This window comes from Equus asinus, chromosome 8 (genome assembly GCF_041296235.1).
Source record: "Equus asinus isolate D_3611 breed Donkey chromosome 8, EquAss-T2T_v2, whole genome shotgun sequence".
Lineage (NCBI taxonomy): Eukaryota > Metazoa > Chordata > Mammalia > Perissodactyla > Equidae > Equus > Equus asinus.
The window spans coordinates 85,290,943-85,317,058 of record NC_091797.1 but is presented as its reverse complement, the minus strand read 5'-3'; the positions used below and the strand labels follow the sequence as shown (position 1 = coordinate 85,317,058).

General features: G+C 52.2%; 1 protein-coding gene across 3 annotated transcripts; it reads right to left on the bottom strand.

Moving 5' to 3' along the window:
- Positions 1-1,536: 1,536 nt before the first annotated feature.
- CABP1 (calcium binding protein 1) lies at positions 1,537-24,179 on the bottom strand. Of its 3 annotated transcripts, XM_070516195.1 has the most exons (7): positions 15,294-15,492; positions 10,494-10,673; positions 7,690-7,720; positions 7,298-7,441; positions 6,147-6,256; positions 5,767-5,914; positions 1,537-1,991 (listed from the first exon to the last, which is right to left on the bottom strand). In XM_070516195.1, exons 1-7 carry the CDS (start codon positions 15,336-15,338, stop codon positions 1,966-1,968), a joined length of 684 nt encoding a protein of 227 aa, XP_070372296.1. In that variant the 5' UTR covers positions 15,339-15,492; the 3' UTR covers positions 1,537-1,965. The 3 variants fall into 3 exon arrangements, with proteins under 3 accessions (XP_070372296.1, XP_070372295.1, XP_070372297.1); XM_070516194.1 differs by lacking the exons at positions 10,494-10,673; positions 15,294-15,492 and adding an exon at positions 23,406-24,179; XM_070516196.1 differs by lacking the exon at positions 10,494-10,673 and having other exon boundaries at positions 15,294-15,510.
- Between the last annotated feature and the right edge of the window lie 1,937 nt (positions 24,180-26,116).

Here is a 26,116-nt window from a genome sequence, read left to right as displayed (position 1 = left end):
CCCAGGGGCTCATCCTGTCAGCTGACAGAGATGCCCACAGAAGCCCTCTTTCTACAGGTTGCTCCTCTGGCCCGCCAAGGCCATTGTATTCCTGAAACAGCGTAGATCTGGGGTCTCTGGGCAGAGCTAAGTGGGCATAGGAGCTGGCAGGGCTGCAGGCCTGGCTCTCGGGGCACAGAGCCAAGGGCTTAGTCTCAGAATTGGATTATTGGAGTGAATTTGGAGCTCCCAGCTCCCCTGGCCACAGGGACATGGGGATTACCCAGGCCTCTGGCTGGAGCCCACAGCCCTTCCCACCTTGCCTGCCTGGTCTGAGAACAAGGATCCTCCCTCGGCTGCAGCTTATGGGCAGGGGATTCTCCACCCGCCTCCCAGTTCCAGCCTTGAGCCCACAGCCTCCCCCAGCTGCCTGGAAGCACACCTGCCTCCCATGCGTCTGGGATTTACAGCAGTGTTATTCAAATTATGGTCCTTGGGCTGGCAGGCATCAGCATCCCCTGGGAACTTGTTAGAGATGCGAACTCATGGACCCCACCCCAAACACTGAATCAGAATCCGTGAGGTGGGGCGCAGATCTGTGACTTATCAAATCTTCCAGATGATGCTTATGCAGGGTAAAGTTTAAGAACCACTGACTTGGAGTACACAGGTCCATCCCACACACTCATCTGATTATGCCCCAAGGCTGTCAAAGATTCTGGACTCAAACTTCTTCTTTGGACTCCTTCCACCCTTCACTTACTGAAATTAATTACAGTGGTTATAATGCATCCTAATATCGCCACGTGGCACAATTCTACTGCAGTGAACAGCGGCAGCTGGAGGGGTGCAGTGTGATGCCCTGAGAGCACTTACTGTGGGTTTCGTGATCCTTTATTATCCCCACGTTACATATGAAGAAACTGAGGTTCAGAGAGGGGACATGACTAGCCCAAAGTCACACAGCAAGTAAACCCAGGGTCTAACTACTCTACTGTCCCGCTTCCCACTCAGCAGAGAGGATAGCAGCTGTTTCTACATCTATCTTCTTACATACACTGGGTTTCCTCCAGGGCAAAAAACCTTGTCATCACTTCCTCAGGAAGGCCCCCTGACCTCCCCAGAGTAGGCCAGGCCTCCTTAGTGCAGGGCCCCTGCATTTTTCCTGAATAGTGGTACCACAGTTTGTAATCATATATCAATGTGATTATTTCCTGTCTGCTTCCTACACCAGTGTGAAAGCTCCGGGAAGACAGGAAGTGGGGCAGACCATGCTAGATGCTTATCCAATATCCAGTCTCCTTTTCTTCTAGAACTTGCTTTTGTTTGGGGCAGCTGCATACCCAGCCAAATCACTGCATCCCACAGGTTCTGGCTTCTGGGATAAGAGTGGAAGTGACTGGGTACCTAACCATACTCAATAAATGCATGTTGAATGCAGGAGTGTTCGGTCCTGGGCGTGCAGTTGGTACTCAGGAAATGTGTCCTCTAACCAGGCCCAAGGAGCAAAGACCACCTCCCCGCCCCCCACCAAGGATCAAAGAAAAGACGGCTGCCTTTCTCTTGGAAATATTTTTATTGGTTCTGAGATAGGGCTGAGGCGAGCTGGGACGGGCACAGAGCTAAGGAGGACGGCGAGAGGCTCTGACCCAGGGCAGACATGCTGTGTGGGGTCTTCTGGCGAGCTCCCTGGCCCACCCAGCCAGCAGCGGCTGGGTACATGGCACTTGGCGCCTGGCGTGACCTCTGCCGGCTTGGCACTGTGGCCTCCTCGTCGGCGGGCGCCCCCTTTCCAGTTGCAGGAGTTGTGAGTCTTTCACAGTGCGGAGGGGTGGGGGTCCGGGGTGGGCACCTCCCCCGGTGCAGGCAGGCCCCATCCGCCAGTACGTCCTGGGCTCTCGGCGGCTACGGCGGGCTGAGGCGTGCCCCGGCTCCTCTTCTCCCCACCTGTGGGAGCTTGGCAGTCCTGGAGGGGCCCTCGAGGCCTCAGCGGGACATCATCCGAACAAACTCTGGGAGGGCACGGGAGAGGTGGGGAGAAAGCAGCAGTCAGGGCTCAGTTCAGGGTGCCACCTCCCAATCTCCCTGTGTTCCCCTCCCCATTGCCACTGCCCTGACTCCCTGCTGGTCCCCCACATCCATTCGGCCCCCTCCAATCCATCTCCTACACAGCAGCCAGCAAGCTTTCTAATCTGCATATCTGACCCCTCTTAAACCTCCCACGCTCCCCACTGGACAGCATCCAATATCCTGACATGACCTCAAGGCCCTCCCTGTTCTGGCCCCAGCTGACATCCTCAGCCTCATCTCTCACCTTCACCTGCAATCTCTATGCTCTAGCTAAACAGGTCTCCTTTTTTTTTTTTTTTTTTTAAAGATTTTATTTTTTCCCTCTTTCTCCCCAAAGCCCCCCGGTACATAGTTGTATATTCTTTGTTGTGGGTCCTTCTAGTTGTGGCATGTGGGACGCTGCCTCAGCGTGGTCTGATGAGCAGTGCCATGTCTGTGCCCAGGATTCGAACCAACGAAACACTGGGCCGCCTGCAGCGGAGCGCGCGAACTTAACCACTCGGCCACGGGGCCAGCCCCTAAACAGATCTCCTTTTCAGAGCCTCAGGCAAAACTGGCCCTCTCTCTCTCTCTCTCTCTCCCTCTCTCTCTCACCTCTCAGTTTTCCTGTAGCTTGTCCCCTCTGCCTTCTTTTTTTTCAAACTAGATTTTATTTTTGAGAGCAGTTTTCGGTTCACAGCAAAATTGAGCAGAAAGTAGAGAGATTTCCCGTATACAGTCACGCACCGCCTAATGACATTTCAGTCAACAACAGACTGCACATGCGACAGTGGTCCCATAAGATTAGTACCACTCGGCCTAGTACCATATAACTATAATTAGTAGCATTAGCTATGTGTACTAGGCTATACCTAGGTTTGTGTAAGTACACTCTATGATGTTCGTACAATGACAGAATCACCTAGTGATACATTTCTCAGAACATATCCCCATTATTAAGCAACACACGACTATACCCCTTGCCCCCCAAACAGCCTTCCCCACCATCAACCTTCCCCACCAGAGTGGTACATTTGTTACAACTGATGAACCTACATTGACACGTCATCACCCAGAGTGCATCATTCACATTAGGGGTCACTCTTGGTCTGGCACAGTCTATGGGTTTGGACAAATGTATAATGATATATATTCACCATGATAGTATCATAAGAAGTAGTTTCACTGCCCTAAAAATCCTCTTGCTCCCCCAATTCATCCCTTCCTCCCACCACAACCCCAGGCAACCAGTGATCTTTTAACTCTTGCCATAGTGTTCCCTTTTCCAGAACGTCACAGAGTTGGAATCATACAGTACGCAGCCTTTTCAGATTGGCTTCTTTCACTTCGTAATATGCATTAGAGGTTCCTCCATGTCTTTTCGTGGCTTGATCGCTCATTTCTTTTTAGCACTGAGTAATATTCCACTGTCTGCATGTACCACAGTTTATCTATCCATTCTCCTACTGAAGGATATCTTGGATGCTTCCAAGTTTAGGCAATTATAAATAAAGCTGCTATAAACATCTGTGTGCAGGTTTCTGTGCAGGCATAACTTTTCAGCTCCTTTGGGTAAATATCCCTTCCTTCTTTTTCACCTGGTAGCTCCTACTCATCTCTTAGGGCCCTACTTATTTATAGCCTCCTCCAGGAAGCCTTTCCTAATCCCCCCTCCAGCTTGGTACAGGGGCCCCCCCTCTGGACCCCACAGCCTACTGTTCTTTTCTCAAAACAGAATGGACTGTACTGTTGGCTTCTGTTTTCCTTGCTGGTCTTGGGCCCCTCAAGGTGGGGATCAGGTCTCAGCACACAGTAAGGGTATAATCCATGCTGGCAGAATGAATGGGGGATGCTGGGGTTTCTAGGAATGGTTGTCATCTGTAGGGGGCACAATCTGGACACAGTATGACCTGAGATTTTCAGATCTGGTGGTACCAGAACCTTCTCTCCATCTATCCACACTCTTTTCTCCCTTGAAGGTCAACTTCTCCCCGGAAAAGGCCTCCAAACCTTTGTGTTCTGGACACACTCACACTCTGGCACATGTCTATTTGTCTTTCTGCTCAGAATGCAAATTCCTGAAGTCCAAAGTCTATATTTTACTGTATTTTTCCCCTATGTCCCATAGTGCCTTGAATGCGTTGTGCACAGTATTATGTAGTGGTTGAGATTCCAGGCCAGGGTTTATGACCCAGCTCTGCCTCCTAATAGTTAGGCAATCTCGAGCAAGTTATATTACTTCTCTGAGCCTCAGTTTCCTCATCTATAACATGAGGTAATCACAGCACAATCCATAGAGTCACTGTGAGAATTAAATGAGATAATATATGTAAAGGTACTCAGTACAGTGACTGGTACATAATAAGTGTACAATAAATGATAAGTATTATGATTAATACTGATTGCTTTTTAAAAACTTTTACTGAGCATTAGCTATGTGCCAGCTACTGAGTTATGTAGGAAACGCAGAGATAAAGAAAATGGGGTTCCTGTCCTCAAAAAGTTCAGAGTCAAGTGGAGAGACAACCGTAACTAGCAATTAGGGGACAGTGTGAAGAACGAGGGTGAACCTGAGATGCTGTGAAAGCCCAGAGAAGAAATTCAATCCAGAGAAGCAGGGGAAAGTGCTGGAGGAAATGGTCCCACTGCTGGGTCTTGAAGGACGAATACAATTTAGGCCAACTGAAGATAGAAGAAAAGGCATCCTGACAAAAAGAACAGCATATTCCAGTGAGCGCCTAGCTGGTTCACGGACCGTTAAGTATTTTGGTATGGCTTTAAAGTGGAGTGTACGCGAGGAATGGTAGGAGCTGCAGCTAGGGAAGTGAGCTGTGGTCCGATCTTAGGGGACTGGAGTGTCAGGTTGAGGAGTGTGGTGTCCAGAAAATACCTACCATGGTTGGATGCATGAGTAGGTGGACAGATTGATGGATGGGGGCAGATGGACACCGGGATGGATGGATGGATGAGTAGATGGATATAGATGGGGAAGTGATTGTACAGACAGACGGACAGGTCAATGGAAGTGTGGGTAGAAGGAGGGGCAGATGGATAGAGATATGTCAATGTATGAACAAAAGTACAGAAGTATGGATGGAGAGATGTACATGGGTAGATGGACGCATGAGGGAATGCATAAAAGAATGAATAGATGCATGGATGGATAAGTACATGGATAAATGGTTGTACAAGTGATTGTTTAGAGAGAGATGAATGGACAAATAAGCACCTGGAGGGATGAATAGATGGAGAGATAGAGGGGCCAGCCCGGTGGCGCAGCGGTTAAGTTCACACGTTCTGCTTTGGCGGCCCGGGGTTTGCCAGTTCAGATGCCAGGTGCAGACATGGCACCGCTTGGCAAGCCATGCTGTGGTAGGCGTCCCACATATAAAATAGAGGAAGATGGGCACGTACGTTGGCTCAGGGCCAGTCTTCCTCAGCAAAAAGAGGAGGATTGGCAGCACATGTTAGCTCAGGGCTACCCTTCCTCAAAAAAAAAAAAAGATGGAGAGATAGATATTGAAAGATGGACAGGTAGATGGATGGATAAATGGATGGATGGGTGTAGGGATGGGAGGTGAATTAGAGGGATGCAGGAATGGAGCAGTAGGAGGATGGAAGGGTAGCGGGATGGGAAGTTGAAGTGAATTGATGGTTGCATGATGGATACCCAGTTGCAGGGCTCCATGGATGGCCACTACTGCTTTGGTTTCTCTCCCACTTTCAAGCCCCTCCTACCTTCAAAGTCCACTCGTCCATCTCCATTGAGGTCCACATCTCGGATAATTTCCTCTATGTCTCGGTGTCCCACCTGATGACCCAGGAGTTTCCTCATGGCTTCTCGCAACTCACTGGTGCTTATCTCCCCATCACCATTGGTGTCAAACTAGAGAGGGCAGGAAGGAGGGCGAGGTGGCTACAACATGGAGACTGTCGCAAGCAGATCCCAAGGCTCAGCCCCTTCTCCAGAGTCACTGTCCTCCCTTCCTCAGAGACCCTTCTCTGGCCAAGCTCCTTCCCTGGTCTGGGATCCAGATTCAGGTTTCTTTTCAAGTAGCCATCTTGGGGTTGGGATTACAACCTCTCCACTACCAGCCTGTCCACTGCCCATCACTCACCTCTCGGAAAGCATCTCGCAGTTCCTTTACTCCAATCATATCTGCTGTCTCCGCCAGGAGTTTAGGTCCCATTAGCTCCACAAAGTCATCAAAATCCACATGGCCACCCACTGGGGACAGAAGAAAGGGCTAAGTCATCCATCTAACCATTCCCCATCTCCACTTAGGCACCTAAGGGCACCACCAACTCCTCCCTGACCTGCCCAGTGCCAGATCCAAGGCTTAACCAAAGGCCAAATAATGAAAGAGGTGACCGTGGACGGGTGGCTTGTCAAAGAATGGCTCAGGAGTGTTCAGGGGTTGACTAAAGGAACAAGTCAGGAAGAGGATAGAGGTAGATATGGATAAGAGAAAGAAACACCAGGTCACAGAGACAGGAAAAGAATTTCAGAGGCAGAGAGATGGAGACACACACACAGAAAGGCAGAGAGAGAAGCAGCAGTTACGGGCGCCCGGCCCACATGCCCCCAGCCTTACCCTTGTCGTGCAGATGGAAACTCAGCTTCCAACTGGCTCTCTCAGTAGGTAGGAGCGCTAGAGGACCGACCCCCCTACACCTGCTAACACAGCTTCTAGCCAGGGACTGACAGGAGTCTGGGGGAGAAAGACCCAGCCGGTGAGGTGACGGCTGGGGGATAGTTCTGAGGCGGGCATGTGACATGCACTCCCTGAGCTCCCCAGCAGAAATAGACTCCGGTCACTCCCAGTGGAAGCTGATTGACAGAACACCCTCTGTTGGCTCCTCGTCTTCGCTGTCTCCCTTCCCTACGCCTGACCAACACTTTCCTTCACCTGCCAAGGAAACTACTTGCTCTCAAATCCTTGTCTCAGGGTCTGCTTCTGGGAGAACCCAAATTAAGACAGAGAAAAACATAATAATAAGAGCATCCATCCCTCTGTTCAACTCTTGCTATGTGCCAGGTAGCGGGCTGTGACAGATATTCCCTAATTGACTTCCTGTGCTCCACTCCCCCTAGTACACCCCACATTTTACAGGTGAGGAAAGTGAGGCTCAGAGAGGGTAAGTGCTGTGCCCCAGGTCACAGAGCTGGAAGGAGCTGGGCCCAGAACTTGAACCCAGGCCTGTCTGACTGCACAGGACTGCAAGGCAGAGGATGGGAAGGGAAGGAGGTGGCCGTGGAGGGACTCACAGTTCATGTTGATCTGCTGGGAGAGCTCAATCAGCTCCATTTCGGTGGGCATGTAGCCCATGGTGCGCATGCAGTTGCCCAGGTCCCGGCAGTTGATGTAGCCGTCCTTGTCCTTGTCAAACTCTCTGAAGGCCTCTCGGAGTTCTGGGGAAGAGGACAAAGGTGGACGTGGCTCGGAGTGGGACCTGCAAAGGCAGCCCGAGGGCCCACCAGCTTGGAGAGCCAGACCCTGGAGCTGCCCAGGACTGCGCACTCCTCTGACACCTGGCTCCACAGAGGATGCTCCACGGCTGTCCCCAGGAGGCCGAGGTGTGCCTCTCTTCCCACCAACCTCCCTTCCCTCACCTTGCTGGATGGCTGAGAAACCCTTACCCCTGAGGGGCCGATCTTACCTTCAATCTCCTCTGGCCGCAGTGATCTGTCCTGAAACAAAAGAATGGCTCCTATTAGCAGCTGCGATGGGCCCCGAAGTCACAAAATGCCCAACCTGTGGGCCATCCAAGCGGCAGCAGGCACTGGGTGGGAGGTGACAGGGCTGCAGCAGAGGTGTGCCTGGACCACGTCCTTGAGGGGAAGGCGCAGCCTCATATCTCCCATAGGCATGGGAGATGCCCAGGGACCCAAGAGCCCCATCCAGCCTGGGCACAGAACTTCCGCTCCCCTAGCCCCTTATTCCAGACACGAGAACGTGTTGGGGAAGAAAGCTGGTCCAGAGGCAAAAACCTGCAAATAAAACAGGGTCAGCAGGAGGTCACAACAGAGTGGAGGCCTGTAAGGCAATGGGAGGAGAGGGGCTGAGGGGAGAGAAGGCCGGGACTAGACAGGCAGCTGAGAGGAAGGGAGAGGAGGAGGAGCCCAGGCTGTGGAGGCAGGATGAGGGCTGCGTCCTGCTTCCTGGGCACTGCCCCACCTTCTCCAGTTTGACCCCCATCCTACACCTTGCCCTGTCACTGGACAGCATAGGACCCTGGGGGCCGCCAGTGCCTCTGGCTGCTGTCAGCGTCCAAAGCACATGTCTCCAGCCTCCAGCAGTGCCCAGGTCTCCTTGGGGAGTCAAGGAGACCCTGGGCTCTAGGCATCAGAACAGATGGCAGAGAAGTCTCCAAAGGGCAGGCTGGAGGAGGCAGGGGGCAGGCTCTGGCTGGTGAGGTGCCAGTCGGCCCAGGCGTGCCCAGGAGAAATGGCTGCCCAGCTGGACCTGCTTAGTAGGCTCCCAAAACTGGTCCACAGGGCTCATCCTCCCACATGTCACAGCTGTCTGCCTTCGGGCAGGGAGAACATGGGGGAGGGTGTGCCCACCCTGAGGAAGCACACACCAGGTGTGGGCATACCTATTATGAACACAGACACGCAGGCGTGCCACAGTGAGCATGAGGCATCTCAGCTGTGCACACAGGCTGTTCTAGCCCACAGGGCCAGGGCAGAAGAGACAGCTGCTGGCCCCCCACTCTAAACTGGCCCCAGGGCAAGGGACTTCAACTCTGGAAAAATCTGAGAATCTTCTAGAAAGGGGCTGCTGAGCAACATCTTGTGAGACAAACATGTGCACAGGACCCGGCGCTCAGACGTGGCTCTCTGAGGCAGGATAGTGCTGAGAGCATATATGAGCTTGGAATGAGCCGGCTGCAAGCTGCTGGGTCCTGCAGGTGGCATTTCTAGCCGAGGGTAGGATTCACAGAAGGTGTGTATGTCTCTGTGAGATGGTTGTACGGACTTCCACTTAAAAACAGTGCACCATGCAAGGGCTGTCACTCCCATTCCTAGTCAGACTTCGGTCTTGGTGACCAAAAAGATGTTCTTTGCAATGCCCTGTACCCCAGTAAGCAAAGCGACTAAGTGAGTATATGCATGTACACACATGCAGAGTACCCTCGCTAGGACGTGTTTTGTGGACATAACAAGTCCTTTCCCACCCTTCAGGCCTCAGGCAGCCTCCCGCTTCTCTAGGACCCAGCTCTGCAGGACTGCAGAGGAATGGGGTCCTGCTGCCCCCCACTGCAGCCCCCTCCATTCTTCTCATATAGCGGGAGGCAGGGAGCAGGAAAGCCAAGGACCCCTTTGCAGTGAACCTGTGACCAGAGTTGGTCTGGCTGAGTCCTGGTGGCTGGCCCTTGAGGCACATACTCCCCAGTGCAGAGCGGCAGGGGTAAGTGTGGTAGAGCCAGGATGCCCACCGATGTGGCAGGGAAACCATGAGCGCCTGCACCGGGGATCAGGTGGGAATGGAGCACACACGGAACGATGTGGTCAGGGAGAAGAACTTGGCCTCTAGAGTCAACAGATTCGAGTGCAAAGCTTACAGCTGCTACTTCCTAGCTGTGGGAGCTTGGGCAGGTTACTCTGTGAGCCACAGTCTCCTCATCTGTAAAATGGGTTAATACCAGTACCCACCTTACAGGGCCTTTGTGAGCATTCCGTGAGACAAGATAGCAGAGTGTTTACCACGTGGCATTCAATAAATGGAACCTGCAAATGTTTGTATGTGTCACATCGTCATTAATACCCTCCGCTCTGTGACTGTTCAGATACCTGTGGGAGGCTGTCCAACACAGTAGCCGCATGCGGCTATTGAAATCTGAATTGGAATTAAGTTAATAGTTTACTTCCTCAGTTGCACTAGCCACATTTCAAGTGCTCAATAGCCACATGTGGCTAGTGGCTACAGTATTGGTCAGCGTAGACTGTAGAATGTTTCCATCATCATAGAAAGTTCTACTGGACAGTGCTGTGTATTCAGTACTGTTGTTCAGAACACAGGAGGGCCCTTGAGTTAGACGCCCCGAATTTGAATCCTACCTCTATCACCCACCAGCTGTTACCCTAAGCGTGTCACCTCTCCAACTCAGTTTCCTCATCTGTAAAATGGGAATGATAATAGTACCCACCTCTTGGAGTTGTTCGGAGGCTTAAATGACGCAATGCACCAGAGCACTTAGCACAGTGCCTGGCACATAGTAAGTGCTCAAAAAAACCCAAAACAATGTTAGCTGCTATTATTATTTCTTGCTGGTGGATGTGGACTCACCGTGCTTTGCAGCCGAGAGTGGGAAACTTTGGGGGTCAGATTCACAAGTTGAGGGTTTGAGGTGTGTCTGTTGGGGACAAGGGCTGCGTGTACGGAGCCTCTCTTCCCAGCACCTCCTCACGCCCTGTGAAGCCAAGTCGAGTGTGGCTCCACTGGGGTCAACTTACGTACAGGCTGCCTGTTCTCAGCGAAGCCCTTGCGGAGGAAAATGCAGGCAGGGCCCAGCAGGTTGTGCATGACAGCGCAGTTTTGCGCCAGCATCAGGAGCGGTCCGGGGAGCTCGCCGCTGGCCGCCAGCCCCTCCTCGCTCGTCTGCACCACCGTGTAGCTCGTCTTCTCCTCCTGGCGCATCTTCAGCCAGCACCAAGCAAATACAAAAGAGGCAGGGCATCACCTCTCTGCCCAACAGGGTCCTCCTGGCCCCAGCCTGGCTCCTGGTCCTAGAAGGGGCTCTCCTCAAGAGAAGCCCCTTGAGAGTCAAGCAGCAGGGTTCGGAGAGCTCCCAGGATGCACAGATGCAGGCATCAGATTGGTCCAACAGATGGAGGCTCTGATCCTTGACTGAAAGATGCTCCAGGGAGAGCTGGGTGATACCCACTGTGTAGCACATGTGCGTGCCTACACACACACACGAGACATACATGTGCCCAGAATCACACACTTGTGTGCATGCAGAAGCTCAGAGAGAGAAGCAGGCAAAGGGAGGCTGTTCATTCAGAGACTAACAGAATAATGTCCTTTCCCAACTTCTCAGCGCAATGCCTGGGGCCAAGCTCCCAAACTGACTTCTGACCCTGCCCCCAGGAAGGCAGTGGGGGCAATCAGAGCTGGCAGCACAGAGAGCAGGCTCAGCTAGTCTGCTAGATTGGAGGTTGCAAACACAGGTGCCGTAGCTAACATAAACGAAGCAGGCAGGTGTAAGACGTGGGGCCCAGGGCAAAATGGATGCTGTGTGTCCCCTCTAAAGGGGCAACACGACTTAACTCCAGCCCAGTGTCGTCAGACCTTTTGATTTAAAGCACCAAGTGGTCCAAACAATGCACATCTGTGGGTTGGATTCCACCCAGTTTGTGGCCTCAAGACTAGACCCTCTCTGCCACCAGCAATTCTCCTTCGCCTCCTTCCCGCCTTCCCTGGCTCCCTGCCTGGCCCAGCCTGCTGACCTCTAAGGCTGAGGCAGGGGCCCTCTCTGCTTACCGAATATAGCTATGCTCCCAGGCCCTGGCCAACCCATCCTCCTCCCCGACGGTTCCCATGCAGCTATAAAAAGTCAGCACTGCCCACAGACCGTCCCCTTAGGACAAGAGCAGCATCCAGACACAACATTCTATTCCACCCCAGCCTCGTCAGGATGCCCAGCCCCTCCCCCTGACTCTCCCAGAATCCAGGTCAGGCACTTTGCCTTCAGCCCAGGACTCAGATGCCTCCCCTCAGTGTGGCGATTGGAGCCAAACCTTCCCAAGGAGGGAGACGGCAGCTGAGAGTCTGAGGGCTGTCTTTGTCCAAGAACCCCAGAGCTGCATACCCTACCCTTCCATCCTGCTGCTCCTCTTCCTGTCAGTCTCCTCCAGCTCCAAGAAGCTCACGCCCAGGAGATGCTAAGACCCAGGGGGCAGCCTGACCTCCAAGGCTGAGAACCAAACAACCTGCCCCGTCTCACCTTGTCCTCTCACGCTTCTTCCCCCAAAACCCCCACTGTGGAGCCACACACTAGCCTCCCTTCCACTTCCTAAGTCTCTTCCAGGTCTAGAGAGGGATGAGCAATATTCTGGTTCCTCAAAGGGGAAGCAGCAACTCAGACCTGAGGTGAAGGACCAAGTCCAGTGGGTGCAATAAGGTCATCTCGGGATCTCAGAACTTGAGGGTGTCAGATAGACCAAGGGCTCTGTCTGGTTTGATGACCAAAAGACATTCAGAGCCTCAGCCACACTCGCACAGGCTTCTGGGACCTGGCTAGAGCAGGGGCAGAAGCAGAGAGACCTTCCAACTGGGAAAGTGGCTCAGAGGAAGCACGGCAGTAGACGGTGGCTTACACCCAGGAAGCACTCTCAGAAGCTGTTTATAGAGAATCGGCCTTTTAGTTTCTGGCTGACTCCTGCACATTTGGCTCACAGTGAGCACAACCCAGGAGGGAGGAGGCCGCAGGCTGCACAGAACTCTGAGAGGCACATCAGTATCCTGGCTTTGGAATCCAAGAGTCTTGGGGACAAATACAGGCTCTGCCACTTGCTTGCTATATGACCTTGGGCAGGTCACTTCACTTCTCTGTGCTCTAGTTTCCTTCTCTGTACAGGGGGCTATTCATGTCTACTCACAGGATTCTGTGAGAAATAAATGAGCTATTGCATAGTGCCTACAGCATGGTAAGAGCTGAATAAATGAGTTGCCATGGTGATGACAATGACGATGACAACGAGGATGACGATGATGGTGATGATGATGCAACTTAAGAGACGCTGGGTGCCAGAAGGCATTTACTTTTGCTGGCAGAGGAAGTAGGAGAATATTTGCTAATCAGGAAAGAAATTAGAACGATGGAGAATTTGCTCCCACGAAGAATGAACCAGTGGTGGCTGGGGAATTTCCACTGCCTCTCTTGATCATAATACTGCCTGGCACCAAGTTGCCCCGGGAGGCTGCTGTTCCTCCTCGGCCAGTGATGGCACCTGACAGCCTGGTCCTGCCCTGCTCAGAGCCTGCTGTGGCCGCCTCTCACCATTACCAGTTTCCCAACTACCACTTAGGAAGCCAAATGGGCAGCAGCCCACAGGCTGACAATGTCTCCTGGCACCGAGGGGACATCTCCTGAGTGTGGCATGGCAACAGGAGGGGCCAGCATGCCTCATGACCTAACAGCTTTCTAACAACACAAGCTGGCCAACAGTAGGCAGGTCAAAGCTCCCCCTCACTGAAGATATTCAAGGAGACATTGAATGAGTGAGCAGTTGGTGAGGTGGGAGAGGGGACTGCTGCTGTGAGTGGGAATTTGAACTAGCTGGCCTAGAAGGTCAGATTCAGGAATCTATGAATAATGTTAATGACAGCAGGAAAAGGAGAAGGGCAGCCTCTCACAGAGGCAAAAATAAAATACCAGCTCTGGATTCATACAGACCAGGGTTTAAATCTCGGCTCTGCTTCCAGCCAGCTGTGTGACCTTAGGAAAGCTCTTATCTCTGAGTCCAGCTCCTTTCTCTATAAAAGAGCCAAGAGAACTACTTGGTGGAAAGGAACAAATGAGATAACAGATGTTGGATACATTGTAGGTATTCAGGAAAAAGCAATTATTATAGCTATAAAAACCAAAATGGACTGCAGTAAGTTTTATGGTCTTTTACCTTATCCCATGGACTCAAAATCTCTCCTATTTTCCTTTTTTCCTCCATCCCCCTTCTCAGAAAACCCAGAGTGGAAAAACGATGGTTATGATGACAATAATACTAGCTAACATTTATTGAGAACTATATTCCAGGCACTGTGCATAGCGCTTTACTTAGTGCTCTCAATCACCTTAGGAGGTGGATATTAGTATTTCCACTTGATGGACAAGGGAACTGAGGCACAGAGAGGTCAAGTAACTTATCCAAGGTCATATGGCTGGAAAGAGGAGACCCAAGAGGTCAGACTGTTAAGCAGTCTACTGTGTAGAAGATGCATAAGGTGGGACAAAAAGACAGTCTCGTTCTTAAGTTCACCTTTCAAGCTCTGGACAGAACCCAGGGGAAGGGCTTTCGCCCTGTGGCCCTCTAGACTAATTCAGATTAGTTTCTGCTTCTCTGCAACAGCGTGGAGGCCACTGCCGATGCAAAAGCCTCCCCTAAGGAGATGACAGATGATGGGGTGGGGCGCACAGAAGAAACAGTCAACCCTCGGAAAGATCCCAGGAACAGCGAAGATTAAAAGGAATTTGATGTGAGCAGCTTAGCTAAATGAGGAAGACGACAAGCAGAAAATCCTGAAATGTCCTAAATTGGGAGGCTGTCAAACTGATCGAGGAGGTAGGATGGGGTTAGGGACACAGGGGCCATTAGCTAACCTGAGACCTTGGGTAAGTCACTTAACCTAAGTGGCAATCAAATTCCTCGTCTGGAAAACGCAAGCATTGGAAGAAAACATCCCTATTATTCCTTCTTTCTTTAAAATCGATGAGTTTCTTCTATGGCCTGAGTACAGAGGGGTAGAAATACGGGCAGAGCCCACTTGAAGCAAAACCCTAAAGAGGCAAGCCCAGACTTGCATGAAAAATGCCTTGGAGGTGATTATTTGCTTTCCAAAAGGAATTTCTGCAAAAGAATCTTATCCTGGTGTATAAGCCATAAATCCCCTGTAGGAAGCGACATGCAGACACCTTTGCTCAACATCCTATTTCTCAGTGGAAACAATGCTGGGCCCTGAACCAGTCCAGTCCTAGCTGAGATTCTCTGACCTGACTCAAGAATTATCGAGGGTAGAAGGGCGTACGCTGCTTGGTTCCTTTCAGTAGCAATGGGATCTACTTCAAAACGCACAACTCCGAAGGCTTAGAGACCAGCAGAGAGGGTCAGAGACCCTCAAAGGAGATGAAGGAACCCCCAGCCCCACTGCTGGGAGGGAGCCAGCAGCGGCAGGGTCAAAACCCAGCTCAATCCCCTTATGATCCTGCCAGGTCCAAGGGGGTCTGTCTACTCATATCCTGAACAGCCATGCTTTTCATTTTACAGCCCAGGAGCTACGTGGTTTCTTTCCTAAATATTGTGCAAATTCCAAAACACAGTTCCCCATGCAGCTCCAAGTCCCAACTTCAGCTCAGAGTCTGGGACATAGAAAACCGTGATAGGAGGGAATCCAGAGGTAAGAACAGGGAAGCAGCTTTAGACAGAACCCCTGGGAAAGGTAGCAGGCTTCAGATGCCCCTCCCATCCATGCCTAGCCTCTGGGACAGATGGCAAGATGCCCCAACCCCTACCCCAGGTCTTGGGAACTCCAGAAACATACCTTCCTTGAGAGATTTCTCAGTGGAGACTTGACACAGTTGCCCATCCTAAGCTGAGGCAGCCCCTCTCAGGATCCCCGGGTCCATGAAGGAGGCTCCTGGGGGCTAAGAGACCTTAGTCCCGGTCACCGCCAACCCCAGCCTCCCTCTGCCTGTTCCGCTCTTCCTCCAGGACCGATCTGAGCCCTCTCTCTTGTGCGCGTGCTCTCTTACTCGTCTGCCTGCTCCTGCTCTCTGATTTTTTTTTTTTTAAGTGGATTGTGTGTGTGTTTGTGTGTGTGGGTTTAACTTTCTGGGCACTTTCTTAAGGAGATGAAGGCAGGAGGGGAGAGTGCAGGGCACAGAGAAAAATCACCCAGAGAGCTGATGGCAGAGGGCAGCCGAGCTGGAGAAGGCTGCTGGATCATCTATATCAGATTAGAGCTGAGTCCTCTCTCTGGCTCATCCCCCTTCCCTCAGCCCCCCCTCTCCCACTGCCAAATCTGCAGGGAGATTGTCCGGGGGTGGGTGGGCCAGAATGGCAGCTGCAGCTGGGAATTAGGCCAGCAGACCCAGAAGGGGAAGCAGGCTAGTTTGGGCCCCCAAGCCAGGGTGCCTCCAAGCTCCCAGCCTGGTATGTGCATTCTCACACACACACACACACACACACACACACACACAAGCACACGCACATCCTAATTGCCCCCTGGCAATCGCAGCTGGATTGAGAGCAGGCGGCTCTAGTTGAGGGCCTGGGAGATCTTGTGACATCTCCATCACGCTCCATTTTTCACACTTGCCTCGTCATTGAAATGGGATGAGCCTCCAGGGCGGAAGCACACTGAGCCAACAGCAGTGAACAGCTCCTTCTGCTCCCTTGGCTGTGTGAGGTCTCTCCGACCCAAGCGAAGCCAAGAGACCGCCCTGAGGGGGACAGGATGGAGGCAGTGCTGGCACAGAGGGCCTGAGCGAGGGTATGAACCTTCTCTCCTAATCCTCTGCCTAATCCTGAGCGAGGATCTTTCACCGGCTTCCTTGGGGTGCAGAGCAGAGAGGCCACTCTTTGCAAAGCGGTCTTCAAGGTCCCACAACTGGAACTTTTTAGGTGACTGGCTCTTCCTCATCCTCCTAGGTTCCAGCTTCGATGTGAATTCATCTCAAGCCTCAGTTGTCACATTCAAGACCTACAGCCGGAGCCAGATGACCCAAGAGAGGAAATGTCCCTGCTTCCCTGCACACAGCTTCTCCCAGCAGGGGGCAGCAGAGATAGCCTGGGAAGCTGAACTCCCAGGCCCTGATGCAAGAACCCTTGTATGCGTCGCTGAAAGAACTTTGAGTCCAGAGAGGCTCCTCTCCTAGGGACTTTTTGCCCAGTTTTGGTGGCTGGTCAGAACTCTCGTTAGGGAAGATGGGTGGGGACACTGCCCAGAAGGAGCCACAGCCTCACTCCCAGGGAGCTGAGGAAGGAGGTCCCTGGATAGCTCTTGACGACTGTGCTGCTGCTGACGACAACGGAATAGTTTAATCAGGAAACTTATTCAGCAGCCTTGTTTGGACCAAACCTCCGGAGCGGGATATGGAGAAGGAGGGGCAGCCCCTGGGGACAGAGGGAGGAGCCTGGAGGGGGGGTTGTTGACGCCTAAAGGGCAGGAAAGGGGTGAAGTTGCCGGGGGAGCTGGAATGGGAAGAGTGAGCAGCCAACATAAATGCCTTCTTCAAAGACGTGTTCCTTGGAAACAGAGCATGAAGGCAGCATCTCCATAGTCGGGGTCAGGGTCACGCAGAAGAATGATGGACTCAGATGAATGGGAAGGATCTGGAGGCCTGGGGTTGAGTCCTGGCTCTGCTGGCTTCTGACGTCTCACATTCCAGAGCTTCAGTTTCCTCGGAAAACGAGGCTTCGCCTATCTTGCTCATAAAGCGTATGTGCGAAAGTGCATGGCACCTAAGAGGTACTCCGTAAGTAATTATTAAAATGGAAAGAAGAAATATCATTGTCCAATTTGTCCATATGTGCCAGGCACTGTGCTTGGCTCTGGAAATGTTGCAACGAGCAAGATAAACACGGCCCCTGCTTTCAGGGAGCTTCCATTCCAGCAGGTGGCAGGAGATATTAAAGAGCTAGGAACGCAATTACATTTCAGGTAAATGCTCTGAGGGAGAAACATAAAAACTCTGAGAATATGACACAGAGGGATCTGATCTAGTCTGGGGGGATCAGGAAAGACTTGTAGACCAAATCTAGAAAACCGACCATCTGTAGACTCTTTTGAAAAGCTAGGGCTCACCAGGGACCCCAGAGCAGGGAAGGGTTAGGCTCCAGGTACAAATCCAATTCATATTAACTGAATGGGTGGATGCACAAAAGGGCAGCACAGTGTAAAGCAGAGGTTCTCAATGCTGGCTGCAGATCAGAATCACTGGGGAGCTTCCCCACAGATTCTGATTTAACAGATGTAGGTGAGCTCTGGCCATCGGTGTTGGTTAGTACTCCAGGTAATGCTAACCGGAAGCCAGTGTTGAGAACCACTCATGTAGAGGTGAAGATCTTGGAATACAGAGTCAGACAGACTTGGGTTCAAATCTTTCCCTGCTGCCTAGCAACTGTGTGAATTTGAGACACGTCAATCCTTCTGGGCCTCAGTTTATTTATAAAATGGGTACTCTAATAACACTTCCCTCTAGGGCTCTTGTGAGAAGTTCATGAAATAGCACATGCAAAGGGCTTGGTGCAGTGCCAGGCACCTAGAAGGTGCCCCCCGCCCCTGCCCAGCTCTGGGCTTAAAGGGCTGCGCGTGGCCTCCATGCACTCAGCGCGATACCTATTGTCAGACCTGGTGACTTCTGCCCCCTGCAGGCCAGCTCCGAGCACAGCACCCACTTGTTGACATTGGGATAAGCCTCTGTCCTTGGAAACAAGACATAGGAGACAGCAAAACAAGGCTCCTACGGAAAAGTCACACACTTTGAAGAAATCCCATCCCTCTTTAGCGGGGAGGGTGCTGATGCTAACTTGAGGCTTAAGGGCAGCAAGGGATTCAGGGATTCAAACACAGAGCTTGCTTAAGCTATTTGGGGTTGGGCAGGTGTGGTGGTGGTGGTGGTCCTGAGCGACGAGTAACTGGTGATCTAGAGGGGGCAGGGGGCTTGACTCTTAGCAGAAAATTTTTAAAAGGGCTGAATGGTGGGGGCTTCTCTAAGGAGAAAAGCACACCACACAGCCCCACCTCCCCATCCCTATTCACTGTGGCAGCAGCCCGTGGGCCTCCGGAAGCAGCACTTTGAGTTCTGGAATGGAATAATAGGATCAGAGGGATAAGAAGGGTAAACCCGTTGCTGATTATTCCTGATTAGGAGAGAGGCTGGCCTTCGGCCCTGATCAGCCATTGCCAGCATATGAACTTGGATGGCAGCCCAGTGCTAAGATACTCGGGAACGCTGGATCGTAACCTGAGAGGTGCTTTGTGGATGCTTCTGACAAATAGGAAACACACTTCTGTGACTTCCCACCCAGCAGCATGGTGCGGCACAGGCAGGTTGTTTGGAGAGACGCGGACCAAGTCACAGTCCTGTCATTTATTTACTGGGTGACCTTTGGACAAGCCGCTTCCCCTCTCTTGAGCCTGTTTCGTCATCTCAAAAATGGGGGAAGATAATGCCAACCTTCACAGGTTGCTATGAAGATAAGACGATGAGAAGAGACTTCATCAGTTGTTTAGTGGGCTCTAGACTGAGGTCTCAAGTACCCTTTTGGCTTCCCCAAAACAGCTAGAGGCAAATGGAGACGTCCTGGAGGACTCTCACCAACTGACAACTGACGCCAAGCCCCTCCTACCACCTATGACTAATGTTAACCACAAACAGACCTGCTCTTTCCCCTTCCCCAGGCCCCAGAGGAAAGGCAATAGGGGCTCCCAGCCCTCTCAGGGAGCAGTAGGCAGAGACTCGGCCGGGCAGGAGTGAGTAATATACACAGCTCTCATGCAGTTGAATCCATTAGGACCCAAACCATCACGGTCTCTCTCTCCCATCTCAACTATAGGAACTAAGAAACCTCTGAAGTCCAGAGGCTGGAGATACCAGTCATTCATTCACTCATTAAATAGAGATCTTCCTCGACTTATGATGGTGGAAAATATCATACACTGAAAATGCTTTGGGGCCCTGCCCCGTGGCCAAGTGGTTAAGTTCGTGGCCAAGTGGTTAAGTTCGTGCACTCTGCTTTGGCGGCCCAGGGTTTTACCAGTTCGGATCCTGGGTGCAGACGTGGCACTGCTCATCAGGCCATGCTGAGGCAGCATCCCACATAGCACAACCAGAAGGACCTACAACTAGAATATACAACTATGTACTGGGGGGCTTTGGGAAGGAGAAGAAGGGAGAAAAAAAAAGATGGGCAACAGATGTTGGCTCAGGTGCCAATCTTTAAAAAAAAAGAAAGAAAATGCTTTTAATACAGTTAACCTACCAAACATCACAGTTTAGCCTAGCCCACCTTAAATGTGCTCAGAACGCTTACATTGGCTACAGTTGGGCAAAATTATCTAACACAAAACCTATTTTATAATAAAGTGTTGAATGTCTCATGTAATTTATTGAATACTGTATGAAAGTGAAAAACAGCATGGTTCTCTGGTACAGAATGGTTGTCAGTGTACTGGTTGTTTACGCTGGTGATGGTGGGGCTGAATGGGAGGTGCACTTGCTGCCACTGCCCAGCATCAAAAGAGAGTATTGTACTGCATATCACTAGCCTGGGAAAAGATCAAAATTCAAAGTATGGTTTCTACTGAATGTGTGTTGTTTTTGCACCATTATAAAATCGTAAGTCAAAAACCATCGATGTCTGTACTGCCATCCCGTTATGTGCAAAGCAGTATTGGAATGGGGCTAGCCTACCGAAATCAGAAGAGATGTCTCTATAGCTAGAAAAAGGGAAAGGACGCGTCAGAGCTGTGGGTTTTATTCGCATTTGCCTCTTCTCCAAGGGGTACTTCTTCCTGAACTTAGGGTAAGGAGCAGAAAGACTTTTCTTAAAATAGTTTTCCAAGACCCAATGCCAAGAGTTGCCTTAAGTCATGCCTATTTTGAGTTAACTTCTGAGCAGCTGGGTGGCATGTCCTTAGCTAGCCACAAAGAGGCTATTAGGGAAGGTCCTTTGTCATTCAGCTCCTTCCTTTAATGCCTTCCTCACCTGGCTCAGAGTCAGCTTTCAAATTACCTCCGGCAGGCCCTCATTCAGACGATTACTCTATTAATAATAACAACATTAATGAAGGCTGCCCTTTTTCCACCACCCACAACGAGTCAGGCCATTTGACATCCTTAACCTTATGTTACCCTCATAACAGCTCTGGAAGGTAGTTTTTGTCAATCTCATTTCTGGATGAAGAAACCCAGATAGAGAGAGAAAATAACAGCCCCAAGGTCACAGCAAGAGGAAGTGACAGAGCTGGGACTGGAACCTGCAGCTCTAGCATCTCCCACGCCACCATTCCATGCCTTAGCCTCAAAACCACACCATCTCCCTGCAGGCAGTGATGATGCTCAGTGAGATCACCGGAAGAATCCTAATTCCTGTTCCCCTAATGTAGGAATCTATCTTGACACCTTCAGTGTCAATTTGCACCCTGGCTCCTCCTGACTCCATTACAAATGGAACGAAGAAGATCTGACGCAGCCCTTGGTAATCAACAATAATAACAATAATAATAATAACTAACATTGATAGAGCCCTTGCTCTGGGCCACACACTGGGACAAGCTCAGTGCCCGTCTCCATATCTCATTTAATCTCCCAAAAACCCATCAAGGCACTGTGATTATCCCTGTTTTGCAAATAAAGAAACAGAGGCTTATTGAGGTTAAGTGATTCACTTCAGGTAAAAAAAAAAAAAAAGGAACTTGGAAGACACGAAAAATATACTTCCTCAGGGCTATACTTTGCCCTAAGCAGATCTTACCTGGAAGTTTCTGCCTTCAGAACCCTATTTCCCTTCTCTCGGTCCGACCCTGTCTCTATGGACAGAAATCTCAATGCAGAGAGAAGGGAAGGAAAGATTCATTCCCTTCTGTTGCAGGAGACTGGAGACATTGGCACAGAAGACCCAGGCCGGGTTTTGTTGTTGTTGTTACTGTTGTTCAGGCAGATGCCTTACAGCTGTCAGCAGGAAGCCCAAACTGAATGCGCTGAGCTTTAAAAAAAAAAAAAAAAATTCTGTAGCTCCAGGGGCAAGAGCTTCCAGAAGGAGGTAGTAAATATTTGATGGGACCTTCCAGCTCTTCCTGGCTCAGGTGACCCTGGTGACATTTCAGAACACTGAGCTGGAGAATATTCCTCATTTAATGACTGAGAAACGGAAGGATGAAGACAAGCAGGTAGCTGGAATGCTCTGAGCTCACAAAGGGCCCATGCAGAAAAATTCTACGAGACTGGAAAGAAAGGGCTCTTTTTCCAGGAACGAAGTCAGATCACCAGCAAACTGAATAACCAGAAAGTGTGTGATTCTGGGCAAATGACCTACCATTCCAAACTGCTAGAGTACAAACTCCAAAATAGCCAGAACCCCGGCTATCTTCTTCACTGTTGTCTCCCTAGTGCCCAGCAAATGCCTGGGCAAAGTAGGTTCTCAAAAAATATTTGATAAATGGTGAATAAATGTCACTGATTCAACAACACAGTATTCCTTTTGCAACCCAGACCCACTGCACAGACCACTCCTCCCCTCACACCCTACACTTCCTCACTAATATATAAGCCACTGCAGGGAACTACTCCCTCAACATATCATGGCACTAACTCTAACAGCCCTGGTCCAAATCTCTACTCTGCAGAACTGTTTCCAGCTAACTCAGCTAACGAGGGCTCCCTGCAGGAACAAAGCCACACACCGCTGCCCTATCACACCACCACAGCAGCCCCGTGCAACCCGAATCCATGTGCAGCTGCCTTCATGTCAGACCTCCGCCAGCATCAGCCGCTGCGGAGTACTATTTTGAAAAGAAATGTGCAGATCTGAAGCAAAATACACACAGCCTCCTTGGAATTCTGATCCAGCATGGCAAGCCAGGAGCTTGAAACAGCTTCTTTACGCTACATCCCAGCACAGAAACGCTCAGGCCACCCTCTTCCCCTACACACCACGCAAACACTCTGATCAGACCTATGCATTACACCCCTCCTCGGCTGCCCGAGAACTGTCTCAACGCTGTGCCATTGAGCTTGACTTCATTACAGACTCAGAACTAGAGGAAATCTTGGCTTTGCTCAGGAGTTCACAGGTCGCTTTCTGCTGAATCTCTCTCCACAGCAGCCCACCCCCAAACTGTAGACCTAGATTAAAGGGCAGATTCCCAGCTGCCAGGGATCCTTGAGAGAAGGGTCTAGAAGAAGCAAAAGGAGCCACTGGTGACCCTTTAGTGACCTTTCTGACCCTAGAATGCACACCAATTCAGGCTAGGCTGTTATTCCATGTCCTACAACTTAACAACTGCCCAACTGCTATCCTAATGCATCCCTGGAGTGACAACCTCCTTAACACACCCCAAAGTTCCAGTTCGAGCCCTAGATCTGTACAGCCCCTCCATGCCTACCCAGACACTTCTCTTTTCTCATATTTTTGAGTCTCCCTCTAGCTCTCCTAACTTTTCCCAGCTTTTGGGGGCCACCACAGGCAATGGCTAGGGCCCTTCATCCCCAAGCAAGGCTGTGTGCCCCAAAGTCCCCCCGACCCTTGACCCCCAGACTCCAAACTCCTTGCTGTCTTGGGTCGCTCACTGGCGGTCTTGGTCAGGGGCCAGAGGAGTGGGTTTGGCGCCACCTGCTCGGAGCGCCCCTCCTTGACCCCCACAAATCTGCGGGCGGTTTGTGGCGGTCGCTCCCCTCCCGAGCTGGCAGGTGGAGGGAGGCTGTGTGGTGGCAACCGGCCCAGAAGAGGCCCGGGGCGTGGACAGCGCACAGGGTGCTGAATCAGGCACGGGGGAGGAGAAGCGCCGGCAAGGGCGCCGGGCTGCGGGAGGACTAGGGGAGCGTGACCCGGGGGGCCGCGGGCAGCAGGAGGAGGGCTGTGGGCGCGCGGCCGCGGCAGGGTCCCGAGCGCCTTTCCCGGGAGCGCGGGAGGGAGGCGCGGCCCTTACCTGGCCGAAGGCGGAGCTGAGCATAGGGCGCAGCTGGTGGAGGAACGGGTCTGCCTCAGACGCGGCGGCTGGAGCGGAGTCCCCGCGACCCGGGGCTCGCAGCGAGCCCCGGAGGCCGAGCGCCGGGGACAGCCCCCGTTCCTCCCCATCCCGCCCGCGGGCCGGCGGCAGCGGCGACGGCGGCGAAGGTCGGGACGCCGCGGCCGGCAGCGCCTCCCGGGGCCTGCAGTGCGCCTGGGGGAGCCCGCGCCGGCTCCCTCGCGCGCCCTCCTCTCGCGGCGCGGGCCGGCACAGGGGCCTCCGCGAACTGGGGTCCCCGGACGGCGGCGGCGTGCCCGGGCAGGTGCCGGGCAGCCGGCGGCTGGGCAGCACTGGCTCCCGGGCAGGGCCGTGGCGGGGAACCCGGCTGCCCCCGCTCGCTGCCGCCGCCTTCAGCAGCGACGTCTTGGACTCGCTTTTGGCGATGTGCGAGCTCATCGCGGCGGGGCCCGCGCTCGCATGGCCCGGCGGGGGCGGCGCGGTGCGGCGCGGCGCGGGGCCCCCGGCGGGCAGAGAGCGGGGCGCCCGGCGGGAGCCAAGCCCGAGGACGCGCTGGAGGCGGGCGCCGTCCCCCGGCCGCTTAAATGCGGCCCCGTCGCCGCCGCCCATGTGACAGCGCAGCCTCTACGCCCGGAGCCCGGAGCTCCCCGGCGGCTGGCAGTGCGGATCTGGGGGGGCCGCCGGCTGTCCCCGGAGAGCCCACCCCCGGCTCCCCGGCGGCCCAGGTACCGCCGCGCCCCGCCCCTTGCCCCGCCCCGCGCTCGAGGAGCCCCGCTTCCGGGCGGCCCCTGGCGGCGGAGGGGGCGCTGCGGCGCAATGCCGGGAGCGCAAGGGAAGGGGCTCGGCGAAGGGCCCAAAGATGCCCAGACCCTGACAGCACCGGCAGTGCCCCTTAACACGCCTGGAGGCTCCCACAGTGCCCTGGAACCGCCGGAACCACCAGAAATGCAGGCGGGGTGCACTCCCCAGGGGGTACAACTTTGGAAATGAGGACGAGAGAGGTGCAGTAAACTAAAAGATGAAGGCTCTATGACACCACTACGTACAGACGCCGAACCAGAATGGCATGGAAGGACATCGCGGGAAGGAAAGGCTTCACTCTGCGGAGCTCTTCATCGGCTCCCAGAACCATGGAATGGGACCTGGATGACCCTGGTAAACCAGCCACAGAATTTTCAGTTCTCACAACAGAAGCCACGTGGCATCTGTATAACCTGGACTTTGCAGGGCCTGGTGATGATCAAGTCTCAGGTAGGACCCATTTGCTGCCCCTCTAGCTCTTGTCCCCCCTCTCACCTTTATGCCCTTCTAGATGTTAGAGAAATTCCTGTTCTTGGTAGGCAGCTAGGGAGTCGCATAGGCCTGGTTTGAATCTCAAATCCCAGCTCTGCCACTTACCATCTGGGTAACTTGGGCAAGTGTCATCAACCTTTCTGAATCTTGTTTTCTTTTTCTGTAAAATGCAGATAATAATCCCAAGTAACTTCTTGGTCCCATCCAACGACACCATGCACGTAAAAGGCCTCACTGTGTGCTTGGAACAGGGCACTTAAACTAGTTCTCTTCCCTCTGCACCTTATAAGGCCCCATCTACCACTCTTGCTTAGTAATGGGATGGTTAAGACTTGTAGCAGGGTTGGGTGTAAACTTCCCAGGCTCTCCTTGTTCTGGTCTCTGGCCCTGATGCCATCCATGCATGAGAACAGGGAAAGTCTGGTCACCACTTAGCCTCAACAGAAGGATAGATGGACAGATTGCCAATATGCTACACCTCACTCATGCCAAGGGTCCGCCCTTCTCTACACTGCTTTTTTTACATACCCATATGCAAGGTATTAAGAAAAACAGGCTAGGCAGGGAAAGCAACTGCCCAGAGGCCAAAGGGAACGAGTGAAGTATGGCAAATTGTGCCCTGGCTCCTATCTACTATAAGGGACTGAATTGCCATATCAAAGCCACTCAGGTGCCTCAAGCACAAATCCCAGGGTAGGTGGGGGTGCAGCAGCCCTGGAGCCTCATGCCATGTCCACTGGGACATGAAGGGGTCCACCCTCTCAGAGTTTGGGGTCATTCAATCCTACCTTTCCAGCCCTCAGAATAATCAGTGTTCAGCAAGATTAACCACAATGTACATTCTGCATAAATCACAGAAGATACAGTACCTTGTCAGAATCCCTTAGGAGCCGATGAGAGACAATGGGCTGAAGGGTATTCTAAATCCCTGGGCCACTCTTGCTTATCTTTCTGAAATTCCCTAAATATTCTTGGGCAAGACCTCCATCAGTTTCTGAAAAAGTGAAGAACCTGGTTACATCACCTATGATATTAGAGTAAAGAAAAGAAATCAAGATTATGTTCATGGAGCCAATGGATGAAAGACTTGTGCTCAGATCCTGGATAATCCTGGATATACGCCAGATGCCATTTCATTTGTAAAATTTGTGAATTTGGTCATTCACTTAACAGACCTTTCTAGAACCAAGTACTGTGTTAGGCACCTGGGAAACAAAGATTCATCCATTTATCCAACAAATACTTGAGTGCCTGTTATTTATCAGGCACTGTTCTAGGAACCAGGGACATTGTGGAGAACAAAACAAAGTCTCTTTCCTCAGCCGCAAATAAACAACTATATAAATGCATGGAAAATCAACGGTGACAAATTTGTGGTA

Bases quoted from the DNA above. Each gene is read 5' to 3' on its own strand.
- CABP1 (XM_070516194.1), bottom strand. From the start codon at position 24,053: ATGGGCGGCGGCGACGGGGCCGCATTTAAGCGGCCGGGGGACGGCGCC. The intron at 5,915-6,146 runs GTGAGTGATGGG...TGCCCTCTCTAG, and splicing joins TGCGAGATGCTTTCCGAGAG to TTTGACACCAATGGTGATGG. The intron at 1,992-5,766 runs GTAGGAGGGGCT...GTGCCCTCCCAG, and splicing joins TGGACGAGTGGACTTTGAAG to AGTTTGTTCGGATGATGTCC.